Here is an 18,218-nt window from a genome sequence, read left to right as displayed (position 1 = left end):
TTTGGAACATTCCCCTGCCCACCAAGATCTCACTATCATTAGCTGAGAGCTTATGGTTGGCATCAATAGGAGTAGAGATAGGTTTGGCACCAAGTTTTCTAGTATCAGTAAGAAGATCTAACACATAGTATTGTTGGGAGATGAAGATACCATCTTTAGACCTTACAACTTCAATTCCCAAGAAATATCTCAACTCCCCCAAATCCTTAATTTCAAATTCTGAATTAAGGAAGTTCTTGAGTGCCTGAACTTCCTTTGTATCATTGCCTGTAACCATCAATATCATCAATTAAGGAAGTTGATTGTCACTTCGTGAGAGAAAAAATGACAAGAGGTGATTTTTTTACTCTTTATCTAAAATCAATAGACCAACTGGCTGACATGTTCACTAAAATCTTAAGCCATACCAAGATGTATTACATTTGTAACAAGCTGGAAGCCTGGAACCCTTTGGGGGAGTGTTAAAGTTTATTATGTAAGGGTAGAATAGTCTTTATCTTCTTCAATATCTTGCACCTTACTCTTTCTTGCAAGTGTCACTTAAATAGGGGCATAATTACAATATCCTCTTTAGTTAAGAAGGAAAATAGAAGTTAGGTCAACAACTAGTGAGAAATGATTTGAATCTCTTACCTGAAAGCCCTTTTCTCTTCTCTTTTCATTTCTATTACTCTTCCCTTTAGTAGCCTCTAATGTTGTAGTTGTCAACCTTGATTTTCTCTAGTTTTCAAAGTTAACTTTTCTTTCAGGTTTCTAAAATCTATTTTCCATACGATGGAGCTTGTAGCCAGTGTTTTCATTTCACTATGCTTTTTTTTTGTTGGTAATTGTAACTTTATTAATATGGAAGTCCACTGTGCATTCATGGTTCAAAGTATCGATATGCCTCTGTATATTGGCAAAGGCATATTGGTACTTAGATACACGTGGAAATACTTTTTTGTTTTAGTTTCTTTTTCAAAATTTGGTTTTTGAGAAGATACTTAAGCATATTTTTTATTAAAAAAGAGTGGAGTCCTGAAACACCTGTAAACAGGTGTATCGGACTCCTAAAGATACAATAAGATATGCCCGACGAGGTGTATCGTATCGAAATTTTGAACCTCGCATCCAATTGAATAGCAACATGAGGAGCATTGGTACTTGGTAATGTGGTAGTTCTCTCATAGGCGTTGCACTTATTTCTCTTTTCCTTTTATTAACAATTAAGCTAGTTTCAGGAAGTGTTTGAAGGATTAATGGTCAAGTTTCCTAATTTCTATTTAAATTTTAGAAAAGAAAAGAATATGGAAAGGAGTAGGCCTTACTTGGCATTAAAAAGGTATATTTCTATATTTATCATAGTAAGATATGTGAATCCTCTAACTTTATTTCCATATTATTTCTGTTGTGTTTTTTCCTAATATTTAGGGGATTTGGGGCAATCTAATTCCCCAAGGAGGCTTTTCGTACCCAAAGTTCAAGGTGCAAATTAAAAAAAAAAAGAGCAAAAGAAAAAAAATCAGAAAATGCATGCAAAAAGCCTATTGGAAAGATATAATATAATTCCCAAAGGAGGCTTTTGGAAAACTCAAGGTCATAAAGGAGGAACTAGCCAGGAAAATAGAGGAATTGGACCAAAAGGAAGCCTGTAAAGAGTGCGGGCCGGAGGATAAATTAGAAAGGTGGAACTTAAAAGTGCAACTAGAGGAGATCTTGAGGAAGGAAGAAATTTCTTGGAGACAAAAATCAAGGTGTAAATGACTTTTGGAGGGGGACGGAAACACCAAAATTTTCAACTCACTAGAAAATGGGAGAAGAAGAAAAAAAATCATCTCTAGCATTGAGGTGGAGGGAAGAGTAATAAATTCAAAGGAGGAAATTAAAAGGTGCTTTGTGGATCATTTCAAGTCAATCCTTGCCTCCTTAGTTGAAAGCAATTTGGAATTGCTAGAATTACATTGGGATAGAGTGCCGGAATCCAAAGCTGCACTCTTAGAAATAGTTTTTAGTGTAGAGGAGGTCCATGAAGCAATTTTCTCGATGGATAGATCTAAAGCTCCGGGGCCATATGGTTTCTTAATGGCTTTCTATCAAGATTGTTGGAAAATCTTAAAAGATGATTTAATGGATGTCTTTGTTGTGTTCCATCAAAAAGGGGAAATATATCTAGGAGCAAATGCAACTTTTCTTGCTCTAGTGCCTAAAAAGAAAGAGGCCAAAACCCCTAAGGACTACATACATATAAGTCTTGTGGGTAGTATGTATAAGATCATTGCAAAAGTTATGGCTGGCTGGCTGAAGGTTGTCTTGTCCTTTGTCATTTCTCAGAACCAAGGAGCTCTTGTGGAAGGGAGACAAATATTGGATCAAATCTTAGTGGCAAATGAATGTATGGTAGCAAAGAAAAAACAAAGTGGCAAAGGCTTGATTTGTAAATTGGACCTAGAGAAAGCCTACGATATGGTGGATTGGTCTTTATTGTTGAATCTCATGGAAAAGATGGGTCTAGGTGAAAAGTGGAGACTGGATAAAAGGATGTGTTAGATCGGCACATTTTTCTATTCTTTTAAATGGGGTAGCAAAGAACTTCTTCTCGACGAAAAGAGGAGAGACAAGGTGACCCCTTATCGCCCTTCTTGTTTACCTTTGTTGCTGAGGTTTTGAGTAGATGAATCATCAAGGCTGACCAAGAAAATCGGTTTAAAGGTTGGAGAATTGGTAGATCAGAGGTAGTGGTGTCTCACTTGCAATTTGCTGATGATACTATCATTTTCTGTGAGAGTTGTGATGAACCTAGTTTGAGGAATCTAAAAATTTTGGTGGATAAGTTTTAGTAGGCCTCAAAACTAAAAATGAATTGGGGAAAAACTTGTGTAGTTGGAATAAACTTAGAAGAGGGTGACATCCAAGCCATGGCAAATTTACTAGGCCGTGAAGTGAAAAGCTGGCCTCTAGGATACCTAGGTATGCCCTTGGGGGGGGGGAATCTGAAAGCTGAAAGCTTCTGGAAACCAGTTCTGGAGAGATTCACTAAGAAATTGGCAAGGTAGAAGAGAAGCTATATTTCCTTGGGGGGAAGAATAACCTTGATAGAATCCACCCTAGCAAATCTGCCCACTTATTTCCTCTCCACCTTTAGGATCCCGATAAGAATAGCTAGGAAGTTAGAAAGATAATGAGGGATTTTTTGTGGGAACCCGGTGATGAAAAGAGGGATCACTTAGTGAAGTGGGAACAAGTCTGCAAACCTAAGGAGTAAGGTTGCCTAGGTATAGGGAACATTTTAAAGAAGAATATGACCCTCCTAGGGAAATGGCTATGGAGAATTCCCTTGTGAAGAAGGATGTGGCACAAGCTCATTAAAAACATTCATGGTGAAGCAGAAAACGGCTGGGATGCAAAACTAGCTTCCAACACAGCTCCAAACTCCCCCTGAAAAGCAATCTTTGAGGTACTACCAACCTTTCTTAATCTACTTTGGTGTTGGGTGTGGCAATAAAGTGTTATTTTAGGAAGACCTATGGGTAGGGGATTTGCCCTTTAGTGTTAAATTCCCTGACCTCTACTCCTTGTCAAACCTCAAAAATGAACCTGTTGCTAGGGTTGGTGTGCTTTCAAACTTGGGTCTGTCTTGGGACTTTGGCTTCAAAAGGGATCTGAGGGATAATTAATGTGCTTCCTTATTGCTCTTGATCTCAAACCTTAGAGAAGGTCCACTTATACCAAAATACAGTTGTTAGTAGAATCTGGTCCCCAACCTTTGATGGCTTATTCTCTTGTGCCTCTTTCTTTAGTCTGCTCAATCATTCTGAAATTTTGGGGTAAACTTCCCAGAGAAGTCTGGTGCAAACTGATCCGTTCTAAAGTACAAGCCTTTTGTTGGGAAGTGTTCCTAGGGAAGGTAAACACTTGTGATGTGCTATGGAAAAGAAGGGTAAACAAATGCCTCTCTCCTCATTTGCGTGTCCTTTGTAAGGCTTCTGGTGAAACCCTACCCCATTTACTCTTATCCTTCTCTTTTGTTTCTTGTATTTGGGAAATTGTTTGTTCTCTCTTTGGATGCAGATGGGCTCCCCCACAGGATGTAGTAAGTCTCTTCAGCCCCTCTTTCCTGAGGCAACAGAAGAAAAGAAGAAAGTGTTTCTGGAAGGCAGCACGAGCTGCTGTGGTATGGACTATATGGGAGGAAAGAAACCAAAGAATTTTCTTTGAAAAAAGCAAATCAAAGAAGGAAGTCATTGAAGCCATAAAAATCAGAACTGCACATTGGGTGATGACCATGAAACTATTCAAAAACTTCTCCATGAATGACATTCCAAGGAACTGGACTGAAGTGGCACAAACAGATGTGCCCAAAGAAATTGTGAGAGTGGAGTGGAAGCCACCTGCACTAAATAAACTAAAACTAAACTTTGATGAGAGTTCCTTTGGCAACCCGTGAAGGGCAGGTATAGGGAGTGTGCTTAGAAATCATCAAGGAGAAGTTGTGGCGCTTTTCTCAGGACCAATAGATATTGGTGACTGAATTTAGGGTGATACTCTGGCTCTCCTACAAGGATTAAAGCTGGCTGAGCAGATTGGAGCAACAGATTTAGAAATTGAAGGAGACTCACTACTGGTCATTTTTTGGGCTAAACAAATCACATCAGCACCTTGGAAGCTCAAATTTATCTATAGGGAAACTGACATACTTGCAAAGAGGTTCAACTCTCAGTTTGGCTGGGTTTAAAGGACTGCAAATGGTTTGGCGGATACCCTAGCAAAACAGGGGGCAAATAGATTACCTTGTTCTGGGCAGAACTATAATTGTTTGTATGTGTTTGTATGTGTTTGCAGCTTGGGTCAGTGCAGTGCTGAAACCTAACTCTTGTAATTCAATATTTCTCTGATCTTAATAAAAGTCTTATTTGTTGATAAAAAAGCCTATTGGCTCAAAGTAAAATACATGAAAATAACATATAGAATATATTCAATGTGAAAATGTAAAAATAAACGCGAACATAACATATAAAACACATTCAAGCACTCAACAATTCAAGCATATGAAGCTTTCAATCTGTTTATTTTTTTTCCAGTTGCATTACTTCAGGTAGCTAATGTGATGTTAAATATCTTGCATTCCTAATTCTATGAGATTAGTCCTTTGCCTCTGTAAAGGCCCCGTGAGGCAGCCAAAACAAGTCCATGTGAGGGTCCTAAGTTTGGGCCCATGTATAAAGAGACGTTATATGATCCTAATAATTTGGAATCTGCACTTTTATTGGCTATTTTCTTGATTCGAATAATTTGGTAATTGGGTTGGTTTTCTAAATGCCCATAATTACCATGTTTGGTAAAAGCTGTTATACTCTGTGAATCCATGATATACTACATGCTTTCAGTATTTTATAGTTTGAGTTTTACAGGATGTTGATTACGAGACCACTATGTCCACTAAGCTCTCAATTTCCAAAAGAATTTTCTACCTAGAGAAAGATTCTATACTTAATTCCAGTTCCTTTCAGAAATTTTTCTCTGAGAACGAGGTATTTCTATGGTTATTTCATTATCAGATTCTTTTGTTTGTAACCCATTTGTTCAGTTTAGACCTCTCGATTATTTTTAGCTTCTGTTTCATAAGATTGGATTCTACAAATTTATTCAGTTCATTTTCATTATGATTCAACTATAGCTTTTTTAGTCATGTCCTCTTTGCAACAGGATTGGTTAAAACCCTATGCAGCATTTTGTTTCTTGCGTGACTTTTTTGAAACATCAGACTTCAGCCAATGGGGCCGCTTCTCCCATTATTCAAAAGAGAAGGTTGATCCTGTTTCTCCTTTTAAATGAGTTCTGAATTGCATACTGTTGGATTTTTTTTTTCAGGATGCTAGAAATCCTTGTCTAGTAATTCTGGTATTGTTTAATGACTCTATGGATCCTCTCTCTGTAAGCTTGAAAACTCTAATGGCATTTTTCTTGTGGTTTCAGCTTGAGAAGATTGTTTCAAAGGATAGTGTGCACTATGACATCATTTGCTTCCATTATTATATTCAGTTCCATTTACATCTACAAGTAAGACAATCTTAATCCTTTATGTATGTTTATCATCGGTTGCCATGCTTGAAATCCAGAATTTGTGTTTTAATGCTTAAATTTATGAATGCAGTTGTCAGAAGCTGCAGCATATGCAAGAGAGAAAAGAGTGATCTTGAAAGGAGATCTTCCCATTGGTGTGGACAGGAACAGCGTTGATACCTGGGTGTACCCAAATTTGTTTCGCATGAACACATCTACTGGAGCACCTCCAGACTATTTTGATAAAAATGGACAGAATTGGGGTTTTCCCACTTATAATTGGGAGGAAATGTCAAAAGACAATTATGGTTGGTGGCGTGCTCGTTTATCACAGGTATCTTGTGTATTTTGTTCCCATTTATCCTGTTTACAGTGTGGATTTGATTGAAATTTCTGCTACCCAATCAGAATTATTTTTTCATCAATTGATACTTATCTTTTGTAACCACAGATGGCAAAGTATTTCACAGCATACAGAATAGATCATATTTTGGGTTTCTTTAGAATCTGGGAGCTTCCTGAGCATGCTATCACTGGTTTAGTTGGAAAATTTCGACCTTCTATCCCTCTAAGTCAGGTATATTGATGCTTTCTTGGTTCAAAAACATGAATTAATTAATAGGCTAGGTAAAAATATGTGATAGGTTCAATACAGTTTGACAGAAATGGATATCTCAGAGTTCAACTATTTTTGTTTTCTTCTGAATAATTTATGGTCATAGTGTTGGCTCCTTTGTAGGAAGAACTCGAGAGGGAGGGTATATGGGACTTTGATCGTCTAAGCCGTCCATATATTCAGCAAGAAATCTTGCAGGTTCATTCATGTCAGATAATTCTTTATTTGTTGTCATTGTCTCATCTCCTATTCTTTCACCCCCTAAATTTTGTGATTTGCAATACATTATTATTATTATTATTATTATTTTCTTTTGGTGTTTCAGGATAAATTTGGATCTTCTTGGTCTGCCATTGCTTTAACCTTTCTGAATGAATACCAGAAGAACTGCTATGAGGTGAAACTTGTAGTTCCTAAAGATTTTTCTTCAATTTTTATAGTGTTCAGTGTATTTATCTTTAAATACTTAAGAAAATTCCTCTTAAGGGTTTGTAAGGAGAAGTTCGAGTAAGTTCTTAAACTCATTTTAAGTTAAAGCAAGTTAAATCTTTGGAAAAACTTCAAAGTTGTTTGGAGTTAAGACTCTAGTTGGTTCCTCTTTTTTTGTAGTCTAAGCTTTTTGTTGTCAATTCTGCACTTCCAAACAGATTATTGATAAATGTAAATTTATTGAATAAGTATGAGAGGTGTAAATACAAAGCATCAAGTCTCTATTAGGAATTTGTATCCTGGTCTGTCTGGTCTGTCAATCAGTTCCCTTGTGTAAAAATAAACCTCAATTTGACATGATCATGTAAGATCTTACTCCTTAATACTTCCTTTATCACAAGGTTGACAGCTATTAAATTGGCTGATCTAGGAATATAAGGGAACAAGGGATTCACTCTGGATTAAAGAAGAGGATGCCTTGAATGACCAGGCTAGAGCAATGTCAAGGAGATAGATATATGCATGCAAAATTATGCCTTTCTGGCACCTGGTTCACAAAGCAATAAGTAGCCATTCTTAAGGATATATCCATAGATGTTCAGAAGAGTGGATGAAGTGGAGACCGGTTGAATAAAACTCAATTTATGTGTTGTGTATCAACTGCAAGTCACATTTTCATGTCCATATTACCTATAAAGTGGCTCTATTTTGTTTTGTTACCACCAATCTGAAGGTCAAAAGGAAAGGAACTTCGTTTTGGAGCAAAGATAATTACTGTATAATGTATATGACATGGGTAAGGAGAATAAGTTGGTGAGGCAGATGCATAAATGAGGGAGCATTAAATGAAGCTGTGGATGACATTGAGGCTCATAGGGTCTTAGCTTGAGTTTGACTCCTTTGACTAAATGACCCTGACCATGATTCGTAAACGCAATTTGTTTTAAGTTTTGCTTGCTTAGATACTATATATACATGATTTATATATAATGTATTAGATAAAATATAGATAGTTATAAGTTGTAGTTATTTTTCTGTTTTTTAAATGTATATTAGTTATGAGGCTCAAAACATGGGCTCTGAATTTGATCTTCAATGGTCCTACTATCAAAACTTGGCTTAGCTTTCCTGTAGTTAACTAAATATCTTGATCTTTTAGGTCTATTGATGCAGACAACAAAATCAAAATTGGATTTTCCTGTTTCCAAATCTTGGAAACAGCCTCTTTGTGCAAGGGTAAGGCTACGTACATCTGTCCCTCCCCAGACCCTGCATTGGTAGGAGCCTCTTGTACTAGGCTGCCCTTTTTTTTGTAAATTTTAGACAGTAGGGGTATTATGGTCATTTACATCTAGTATGTGAAGCCTAGCCTCGTAGTTTAATTTGTCTAATTATTGTTTAATTGTGTCTAAAGTTTCATAGATATTGGTTAAATAGTTTAGGAGTGATGAAGAAGAGATGCTAACCTCTATTTGTGAAGAAGGGTTGGCATGTGGCAGGCCCTCTTTTGAAGCATCGACCAATATGGGGGAAGCCCCATTAATTGCTCCTCTGTCAAGTTCAAAAGCGGGAACTTGAAAAGCCAAGGGGGAATGGTTGATTTGGATTTTGAAAAGGCAAGGATACTTAAAGGGATTTTTAGAAGCAAAAAGTGGTCAAGTGACGAATAACTTGAGCCCTTACTCTTGTTGTGGGCTGGTTAGGTTTGGTTCAGGCTTGAGGTGTAAAGTTAGTGGGCCTAGAGCATGGCCCCTTGTGAGGAGTGTTAGACAGTGTATACTCTTAGCTCCAATTAGAATGATGTACATAAACATTTATATGTATATGAATAAAGTACATTGTTGTTTCATGTTGATATTGGTACTTTTCTGTGTATTACCCCTTAAACTGGACACTTAAGAGACTTGTGTTTAGAATGTTCTCAGCTATTGGATAGATTTGGGGAGTTTATCCTGACAAGACTGACATTGGTATGCTGCCAAGGGGTTGGAGTAGCTTGTCTTAGTTAGGGTTAGAATAACCACTGGGTGTTTATTATAAGCATTGAACTCAGACCAATTTCCCGTTATGCTCTGGACCTTGGAGATAGATGGGCAAAATTGGAAAGTTACACATAACCCTAGACTTGATTATGGTACTACACTAGGTGTTGGACTAGACTGTCTTTGATATGCCAACCAATGAGATCCATTAAGGGTCAAATACCTGAGTGTGTTGATGCAGTCTAAGAATTCACCTAAGTGGGTGATCATAGTGATAAGATTGGCCCCTTTGTCGAACAAAGTTAGGGGTGGCAACGAGCCGAGTTTTTCATGAGCTATTTGAGCTTGGCTCGATTTCAACCGAGCTTCGAGCCACGCTCGAGCCCAATTCACTGGCTCGATTATGAAATGAGCCAAGATCGAGCCTACTAGAGCTCGGCTCGTGAGTCTCGTGAGCCGACTTGAATATATATAATAAAATTATAGAAAATAATATATATGTAATAAAAATATTATAGTTCTTAATTTTTTAAATATCAAAGAAAAAAAATTTTATAAGACATTTTTTCTTAACCGAGCTCGAGCCTTGTAGAATAGTCTTGAGTCGAGCTCGAGCCTCGTACTATTCAGCTCGGCTCGGCTCGAATTCACCCCTAGACAAAGTGAATATCAGGGTTTACACTCTCTCTGATGGAAACCTAAACTGCTGACAGTGGATTTCACTTGTGTTTGAAATTTGGTTTTGCAAAAGTATTTATATGTTATATATACTACTATTTTATGAAAAAGTTTTGTAAAAGGTTTTAATCGTGGGATCCATCTTAGTAGAGAGTGTGGCACTACACCTTACATCCAGGGGAGAGGTCATTCCCTGTCGGGCAGTGTTTGATCATTATGAGCTGAGAGGTTGATGTAAGAAACCATTACAGGGCTGATTATCTGATGGGCTTTGTCTTACATGAGTCCATTATCCTTGGGTCTTCATAGGGTGGATGAATCCATAGATCATTTAGGTGTAAATGTTGGGCCCAAACTGGACCAATGTTGATTGTGTTAGGGGTTCATTGCCCTGAGCAATGAATTCGGCATAGCCTATTTCAGAGGTTGGGCCGAACCCATGTGGGCTTATGTGAAATCATTGTGGGGTCCCATGCCATACAATATTAGGCCTAAAGTGACCATGCAACATCTTGGGTTGTGAGCCTTTGAAGTAAATGGGCCTAAGGCCCATGAAGAATAAGATTTGTCACATGACAACTTAAGTTGTCAAGTTGTCATGTGCTCTGGGTCGAATCTGGATTTGAAAATGGGTATGGAGCACCCATCCTCTTAAGAGGATAAGGCTTATCTCTTAATAGAGTCCAGATCCAAATTAGATTTGGATAATCTCCTAATTTGATTAGGAAAGTGTTCCATAAGGAGATAAAATAAGAAGAGGGCGAACTAGACTAGAACACCACTCTCTCTTGTTCTCTCTTTTTCTCTCTTGTTCTTTTTTGTCTTCCAAGAAACCCTATGATGACTTAGGCTTTCAAGAAATGATTTAGATCAGTTTTCTTCCTTGTTTTTGCTAGAAAAACTCAGAAAAATTTCAAGTTCACTCACCTCATTCGATTCAAGAAAGTTGGATCATAGCTTTGCTGAAAACAATGTCGTTGAACTGGATTCACCTATACATTGCGCCATCTTCAGTGGAGGCTGATTTTTAGGACTGATTTGTGCGTGAACTTCTACTTTGGGATCTGCGTTTGTGGTATCTGTATCAGGTATAATTCTCTCATCTTGATTTGGTTTCAAATCTGGTCTGGTTCAGTGTAAGATCGACTCAGAAAATTCAGTTTTCAAATTCACAGGAAAATTGGTTCCCGCAAGGGTTAGAAAAATTTTTGAAATTTCGCCCAGCCATCTAGTATGGTTCGGCCATCCATATGTTGGATTCTAAACCCTTCCAACAAGGAGAAGCTTCATATCAGGAAAGGTAAATCGATGTTGTAGCTGAGTTTCAGTAATCTAGTTAGGCACAAACAATTGATCCCTAAAGAGGAGCTTCAAAAGCAATCACACAAAAAATGGGAAAGTTGATGGTATTTGGGAATGGGTGGTAACGAAGTTCCCTCAAGAAAATAGGTCGATTATTTTGAATCTTGGACCTCCTCAAGAGGACAAAGTGATGGAAAGTTTGTCTTTTCTACTGGTTCGGAGTGTTTTGGTGTTAACTTTGGCAAGAAAAAAATCTGGAGATTGTAACAGCTTTGGGAGGGGTGGAGCAAGAGCATATTCAGGTTGATTGCAGTGGAGAGGTAATGTCTTCTTTTCCCCTATCTATGGGTGAGGTAGAGACAGTGATGGAAGATCAAGTTAGTTTGGAGCTTAGTGAGGTTTCTCTTTCAGATGTTTCATTTGATGCCAGTGTTGAGGTCAAATACCTTTGAGAGGGATAATGCAAGTGATCGAGTTGGTAAGAGTTCTGAGGGGAAAGAGGTAATTTTCTTAGAAGTAATAGTGGGGAAATTGGGAAAAGATCTTGGTAGGAAGAAGTAGGGAATAGGAAATCCTCAGTGAAGTCTAAAAAGACAAGGAGCACCAACAACGGGCATCTAATTCACATTTACCAAAGTTTTCTCTAGGTTGAAAGATGGGCTCATAAATGCAGGTTTAAGTAGCAAATTCAAGAGAGTGTACAGAAGGGAAAAATTGAAAGACAACTTGCTTGCTTAGAGATACTATTGTTTTGAATCTTCCAACCCTTTTTCCAGTTTGTGGTGACAAAAGAGATAAGTTGGCAGATATTATTGAAGAAACTTTGGCAAAAGAAGGGGCATTGTTGGGAGGAAGAGGATGATTTAGAAGAAGTTGAAGAGGAAGAACTAGTGGGAACTGGAGTCCAAATTGGCAAGAAGTTGGGTTTATTGGTTCTAGGAGGGGAAGACTACACTAGAAGATTGTTTTGGGAATTAGAACTAGAGTTCCTGATGAATGCTGAAAGTCCTATCTCAGATTGGTGATAGCTTGAGATTTTTGTTTAGGGATATGTTTCATTGGTTGAGCACTATTGTTTTTGGATTGGTGAGGGATGCAGGCTTTGGAAGCAAGTTGTGGGTTAGTGTCTAAGGGTTAAAAGTTAAAAGTTGTTTGGGATGCAAAAGTCGCCCCTCCCCCCGCCCCCCATGTTTCTTCAGCTTCTCCTTGGAAAGCAATTTATGAAATTTACCCGCATTCCTTAATTCCATTCGATTTGATGTGGGCCAGGGTAATACAATTCGTTTCTGGGAAGACCTTTGGGTGGGAGATAGTCCACTTAAGGACCTTTTTCCTGACCTCTACACTTTGTCAAATTTCAAAGGGGAAACAGTAAGAAAATTGGGAAATCCTAGTCCAAATGGGGTTAATTGGAATCTGGTTTTCAGAAGGGGCCTCAGGGAAAATGAATGTGACTCTTTAATTCAATTGCTGGACCTAATAGGACAAGTTCATTTGGACCCATCCTTGGAAGATTCCAGAATATGGAAAGGCTCCTCAGGTGGCCTCTTCTCTTGTTTGTCCTTCTTTAGTGTTCTTGCTTCACCTTAGTATCCCAGTGGGGGATTTCCCTACGAAGGAAATCTGGAGTAAGCCTATTCCCCCAAAAATTCAAGCTTTCTGTTGGGAAATCTTCCATGGCAAGGTTAATACTTGTGATATGCTGTAGAGAAGAAGGCCTTTTGTATGCCTTTCTCCTCACATGTGCTCCCTTTGTATGGTAAGTGGTGAGACCTTGGCACACCTATTATTGTCTTGCTCCTTTGTGCATAACATTTGAGAATTTTTTCATACTCTCTTTGGTTGCAGGTGGGTTTCCCCTTAAGATGTGGTAGGGCTCTTCAACCGGGATTTTTTGAGTCAACCAAAGAAAATAGAGAAGGTTATGTGGAAAACTACAAAGGAAGCTATCCGTTGGGTGATTTGGGAAGAAAGGAACAACTGAATATTCTTGGACAGGAGTAGAACAATGAAGGAGGTAATCAACACCATTAGAGTTAAAGTAGCTCACTGGGTAAGATCTATGCATATCTTTCAAGATTTCTCAGTCATAGACATTATAATATCTTGGACAGAAGTAGCACAATCCTCAAGGGTGAAAGAGAAAGTAATGATGGAATTGAAACCTCCAGATGGTAACAGTTTTAAACTTAATTTTGATGGAAGCTCATTTGGGAATCCGGGACTATCAAGTATTGGGGGAGTAATCAGAAATTCTGAAAGGAGAATATTAGCTTTGTTCTCTGGACTGATTGGCATGGGCAACTCTCTAAAAGCTGAGTTAATGGCATTGCTACAAGGACTGAAGATAGCTAAGCAACTTGAGATGAGGCATATTGAGGTTGAAGGGGACTCCAAGGTGATCATTTCTTGGGCTAAAAACAATAGAAGTATTCCATGGAGACCTTCAAACAAGTGATAAGGGAAGTGGAAAAGGTTGCAAGGGAGGTAGTGGCTGAATTCAAATGGGTTAGGAGTGCAAATGGGCTAGCTGATTATCTTGCTAAACAAGGGGCTTTAAGGCAACAATTGTTTTGGGCTGCAATGTGAAGTGGGGCAGAAATTTACAATAGTTTGGGAGATTTAATCCCACACACAAAGCTGTAAAACCTTATTTTAACCTAATTTCAAATAAAATTCACTTTTTGCTGATAAAAAAAAGTTAAAAAGTTCTCTCTTTTCGGCTTTGGGAGCTTGTGCTTCTCTTGGGTACTTTTTTTTTTCTTAGTGGGTGATAGCTTATTGCCTCTGTTGTACCTTTTTCTTTTTCTTAATAAAATTTCTTTTTTATTTATTACCAAAAAATTTTTATGATAGTAGAAATTCTGTCATTTCAGTTTTTCCTAGTTCTAGTAGGATTGGCCACCCCAATGGTGTCTATGTAAACGCATATGCATGTGCATGTGTAAAGTGAAAAAAAAAAGTGATGTATAGTGAGTATTTCCCATTACAACTTATGCTATGTATAGTGAGTATTTCCCATTAGAACCATCAAAATCCATAAGTTATTTATCAAAGGATGTCCGTTTAAAGTGGGGAACCGTATAAGATGGAGTTTGTGCAGCAAACAACTAGGAGAAGATTTTTGAAAGCTGAAGCAAAGGACCTGATTTTTAACAGGGTTAAAGTGAAAGGAAAACTTACTCTGAAGATCAGAGAGATGAGAAGGCTTGAAAGCAACACAGGTATATTGAATGGTTCAAACTCTTCATAGAAGGTGCACTTCAAAACAACAGAGGTAGATTGGAAAAGCTTGAAAGAAGCGACAGAGAGAAGGAACGACAAGGGTAATTTCTTATCTGTGTTTGAGTTTCTTGGAGAAAGGACGAAACAACTGGTGTATTTGCCTGAAGGGAGGAATGGTTCAAGCTGGTTGGAGATCAAAGATATTTTGCAGGAGATTTTGAATCAGACAAAGGGAGGAAAAGATCTAAAAAAGATGGATGAGGAGATGGAGGGATTAGTTAAGGAGAAGGATTTGGGGCAACTCTTCTGGTGAATGGTTTGAGCGTCGGTAAAATCTACCACAGAAACGGGAAGGAAGATTAGAGAAAGAAACTAGTGGCAATAGTGAAGAAGAAACCAGAGGACTGGCAAGAGATAACAGCAAATTTAATTAAAACTTTGAAACTGAAGAGCTCAGTTTTAATCATGCCGTTTGAGATTGAAAAGCTGTGATTGACTTGTTGGAGCTTGAGTTGGAAGTTAATGTAATAAACTTTCAGTTAGAAAATGGAGCTTTTTTTTATTAGTAAAACTTTGATTATATTAATTGAATGAGAAAAAGAAAGTGCATTTTTGATTTAATGATTATGATATCATCCCCACAATCAACACTATGTTACAAAGATGCCCAGATCAACTTCTCCCTTGCTACCCCTTGTTTAGCAAGGAAGTTTGGCTAACCCATTTGAATTCAGCACCCAGATCTCGTGCAATCCTTTCTACTTCCCTATAAACATTCTTGAGGATCCAATGAATATTTCTATTATATCTTGCCCAAGAAATGATTACTTTTGAGTCCCCTTCCACCTCTAGTTGTTGAAGCCCAATTGCTTAGCTATCCTACAGTTATGAGATGGTCTAATGTCTCAAATTCGAAGGATTTCAAGGTGCTGGATGGAGTTACGGTTCAAATTGCTGAGCTGCCATTCCACCTGTGGAGGAGAGAGGTCTTTGAGTCTATTGCTTCTATATGCAAAGCTCAACGTGCAGGTGTTTTCCTTTAGACCTCTGGTTAGCAGCCATAAGTTTGAATGGAGTAAACATGGAGAAATACCAAGGAAGGTTGAAATCTATGTTGATAATTGTTTTCTATTCAGCTTGGCTCTTGACCTCCAATTGAAGCTACCTTGTGGAGGGATTCTAGAAGGACTGAGGAAGATAAGATGGAGGAAGAATACTTATGTTGAAGCCAAGGATTAGCTGATTTCAAATTGGCTGAAATTTACATAGAAAAGGTATAGTATAGAAGAATTAAGAAGAAATACTTACAGGGGAAACACTTGGGCGTGCAAGAAAAGACAAAGAAGTAGGTTGGTGCAGAACCTATGCCTAAGCTCTGGCAGGTGGAGTTATTACAAGGCCAGCTGTTCAGCAGCCATGTGATGGATTGAAAATCTTAAACAATCCTGGGCCTAATGCTAAGCTGAATGGGTCAGAACTGGGTATGCTAGATGGACGTGGGACAGAAGATCCACTGGTCTTGAAGGCATTATCGAATGGGCCTGCCAATGGGCCCAAATCTGTAGAAACTAAGGCCGGCACAATTTGAAATAGGGTGGACTGATTGAAGTTGAGAGAACACATGACCATTTAAGTGAACATGTGAATAGGGGTAGGGTGAGAGAGATGACTATTTCTCAGGTCTATCATCTTCCCAAATGAAACCATATTCGAAATTGGCCTGGTCAAAGGAACTTGCAGTGGAGAAAATTGTCTAGAAACCAAGGTTAGTCTCTTGTTCCACAACTCCAGATCATACAAATCCTAAATATGACTGAAAGGAAAGCAGATGTTTATGATTCAGATTTGGTAAACTGTGAGGAATAAAAGAAGAAGCTTATTATGCAGAGTCTAGCATTAGTAGTGTAGAGAGCAATTTGAAGAAGAGCTTCCTAGCGGTAGAAGAATTTGGAGCACATTTATTGTTTGGAGATGAGTCACCGATCCAAACTGAGAAATCTTTGGAACCTCGGAAAGCTTGGGATTGGAAGGTGAGCCCCAGGGCAAGGTGAACACTTTGACTAAAGGAAGAGGAGAACCTATACTGATTTTAGAACAAGGCCAAGGTGTCTGTAGTATGAGTAGATCTTCTCCCCTCTCTGATAGCAAAGCTACAGATAACCCCATTCCACTAAATAGTGCAATGCAGGTTGATTTGGAGGAGAATGTTCCCAGTCGACACCCTCTCCTTTGCAACCTAGGAGTTTCTAGAGATTAGTCAGGTCCTATTGCTTTTAATTTGGTATGTCTGAAGGGATGAGAGATCCATCACATGGACGCCCAAAGATTGCAGAATAAGGGGCGAATTTCAAAAAAATTTCTTCTCCCTTCAACTGGGAATCACATTCCCTATTTAGAAAATCATATTTTCAAGGATAAATCTTGAACCTTAAACTGAACCAGATCTGAACCAAAAGGAATGGGAGAGAATAATACATGATACGGAGAAGTAATATCTCCCAACGAAGGTGTTCACGCCCAAGGAAGGATCCAAAGACTGCTCCCACTGAAGATGGCGCAGTGCAGGATGGAGCAGAATCAACAGTGTTCTTCCCCAAGAACTCTGTCCTTCGCAAGAAACAGTAGAATGGAACGTGAGCACAGCTTCCTTTTCAATCCTTTCTCAAAGAACTGATGTCAAGATCCAATCTTGACTTCTCCCACAGCTGGAGATCGAACTGGCAAACAGGGCGACAAGAGCAGGGAGGCGGCAAGAGAGTATTCGCAGGCTGCAGAATTCTCTCTTCTTCATTTCAGCACTAAAGAGGATCTGATGTATTTCTTGTTGGTCTCTCTCAAGGCTGCCGCCCCCTCCTTCTTTTTGTTAACTTAAAAGATCAGCTCCTAATCCCATTAGGAGGTGCTTATCCAAATCATATTTGGATCAGCCTTCTCTTCTAGTGATAAGGATAAACCCTTATCTTATCTGCATATTAGATTAGCTTTATCCTAATTCCATTAGGAGGTTTCTAGATCTGAATCACATTCAGATCTGGACTCTCTGAGTGGATAGGATTAAGACCCTATCCTATCTGCTAATCCATCTCAGAATTCACCCCTTTAATTAACTAAATAAATATCCCAGTTCGAAATGGGCTTTGGGCCCATTAAGCTTATGTGCTCACTCAACCTTCCTAACTGCTGCCCAGTTGGGCTTCCTTGTATGGCGTGGGACCCAAGCATTGATCTACACATCAGCCACATGGGTTCGGCCCAGCCTTTGTTACAAGGCCTGGTTGAATACACTGTTAAAGACAGTGCACCCCCTGAAACCCATCAAATGGGCTCTATGGGCCCAACACTTACCCTAAGTGGTTCCTGGGCCAAGCCACCTTGTAACACCCAGGGACTGTGGGCAGATGCAAGATTAGCCCATCAGGTATTATCCTCAATGGTCTTACACTTAACCTCTCATCCCTTAATGATCATACACTGCTCGACAAGAGAGGACCTCTCACTCAGCTGCAAGGAACAATGTTGCACTCTCCAATTATATGGATCCCGGGAATTAAAACCTTTTGCAAACATTTTAGAAACCATAATATATATACTTTTATATCTCATATAAAATATACTTTGCAAAACAAATCTCAACGGTTGAAATCGGCTGCCGGCAGTCTTGGTTTCCAACAGTGAGAGCGCATCCCCGATCATTACCTTTGTCCGACAAAGGGGCTGATCCTGTCACTATGACCACCCACTCAGATGAATTCTCGGATTGTCCCAACATACCCAGGTTTTGACCCCTGCTAAGGATCTCACTGATTGGTACATCAAAGACACCCCGATCCGACACCTAGTGCAGTATCATAATCGAGTCTAGGGGTCGGGTGTAACTTTCCAGTTTTGCCCATCAATCTCCAAGGTCCAGGGCAATACTGGAAATCTGGTCCAGTTCAAAGATTCAA

The 18,218-nt window shown here is 38.8% G+C and overlaps 1 protein-coding gene across 11 annotated transcripts in view; it reads left to right on the top strand.

The window, feature by feature from the left end:
- The window catches only part of DPE2 (disproportionating enzyme 2), a 53,657-nt gene that overhangs the window by 14,019 nt on the left and 21,420 nt on the right, over positions 1 to 18,218 (top strand). For 9 of the 11 annotated variants that reach the window (XM_088953584.1, XM_088953588.1, XM_088953583.1 and 6 more), the window contains 7 exons: positions 5,388 to 5,507; positions 5,683 to 5,784; positions 5,953 to 6,036; positions 6,131 to 6,373; positions 6,491 to 6,616; positions 6,779 to 6,853; positions 6,981 to 7,052. In XM_088953584.1, the coding sequence (XP_088809710.1) occupies positions 5,388 to 5,507; positions 5,683 to 5,784; positions 5,953 to 6,036; positions 6,131 to 6,373; positions 6,491 to 6,616; positions 6,779 to 6,853; positions 6,981 to 7,052 (822 nt within the window). The remainder of the gene's footprint in view (positions 1 to 5,387; positions 5,508 to 5,682; positions 5,785 to 5,952; positions 6,037 to 6,130; positions 6,374 to 6,490; positions 6,617 to 6,778; positions 6,854 to 6,980; positions 7,053 to 18,218) is intronic. The other 2 variants (XM_088953586.1, XM_088953589.1) reach the window with 1 other exon arrangement.

Source organism: Nelumbo lutea, chromosome 7 (genome assembly GCF_056320005.1).
Source record: "Nelumbo lutea isolate HS-2025 chromosome 7, American lotus-T2T, whole genome shotgun sequence".
Taxonomy (NCBI): domain Eukaryota; kingdom Viridiplantae; phylum Streptophyta; class Magnoliopsida; order Proteales; family Nelumbonaceae; genus Nelumbo; species Nelumbo lutea.
The sequence above is the reverse complement of the archived record's forward strand: the minus strand, read 5'-3'. Positions and strand labels throughout refer to the sequence as shown.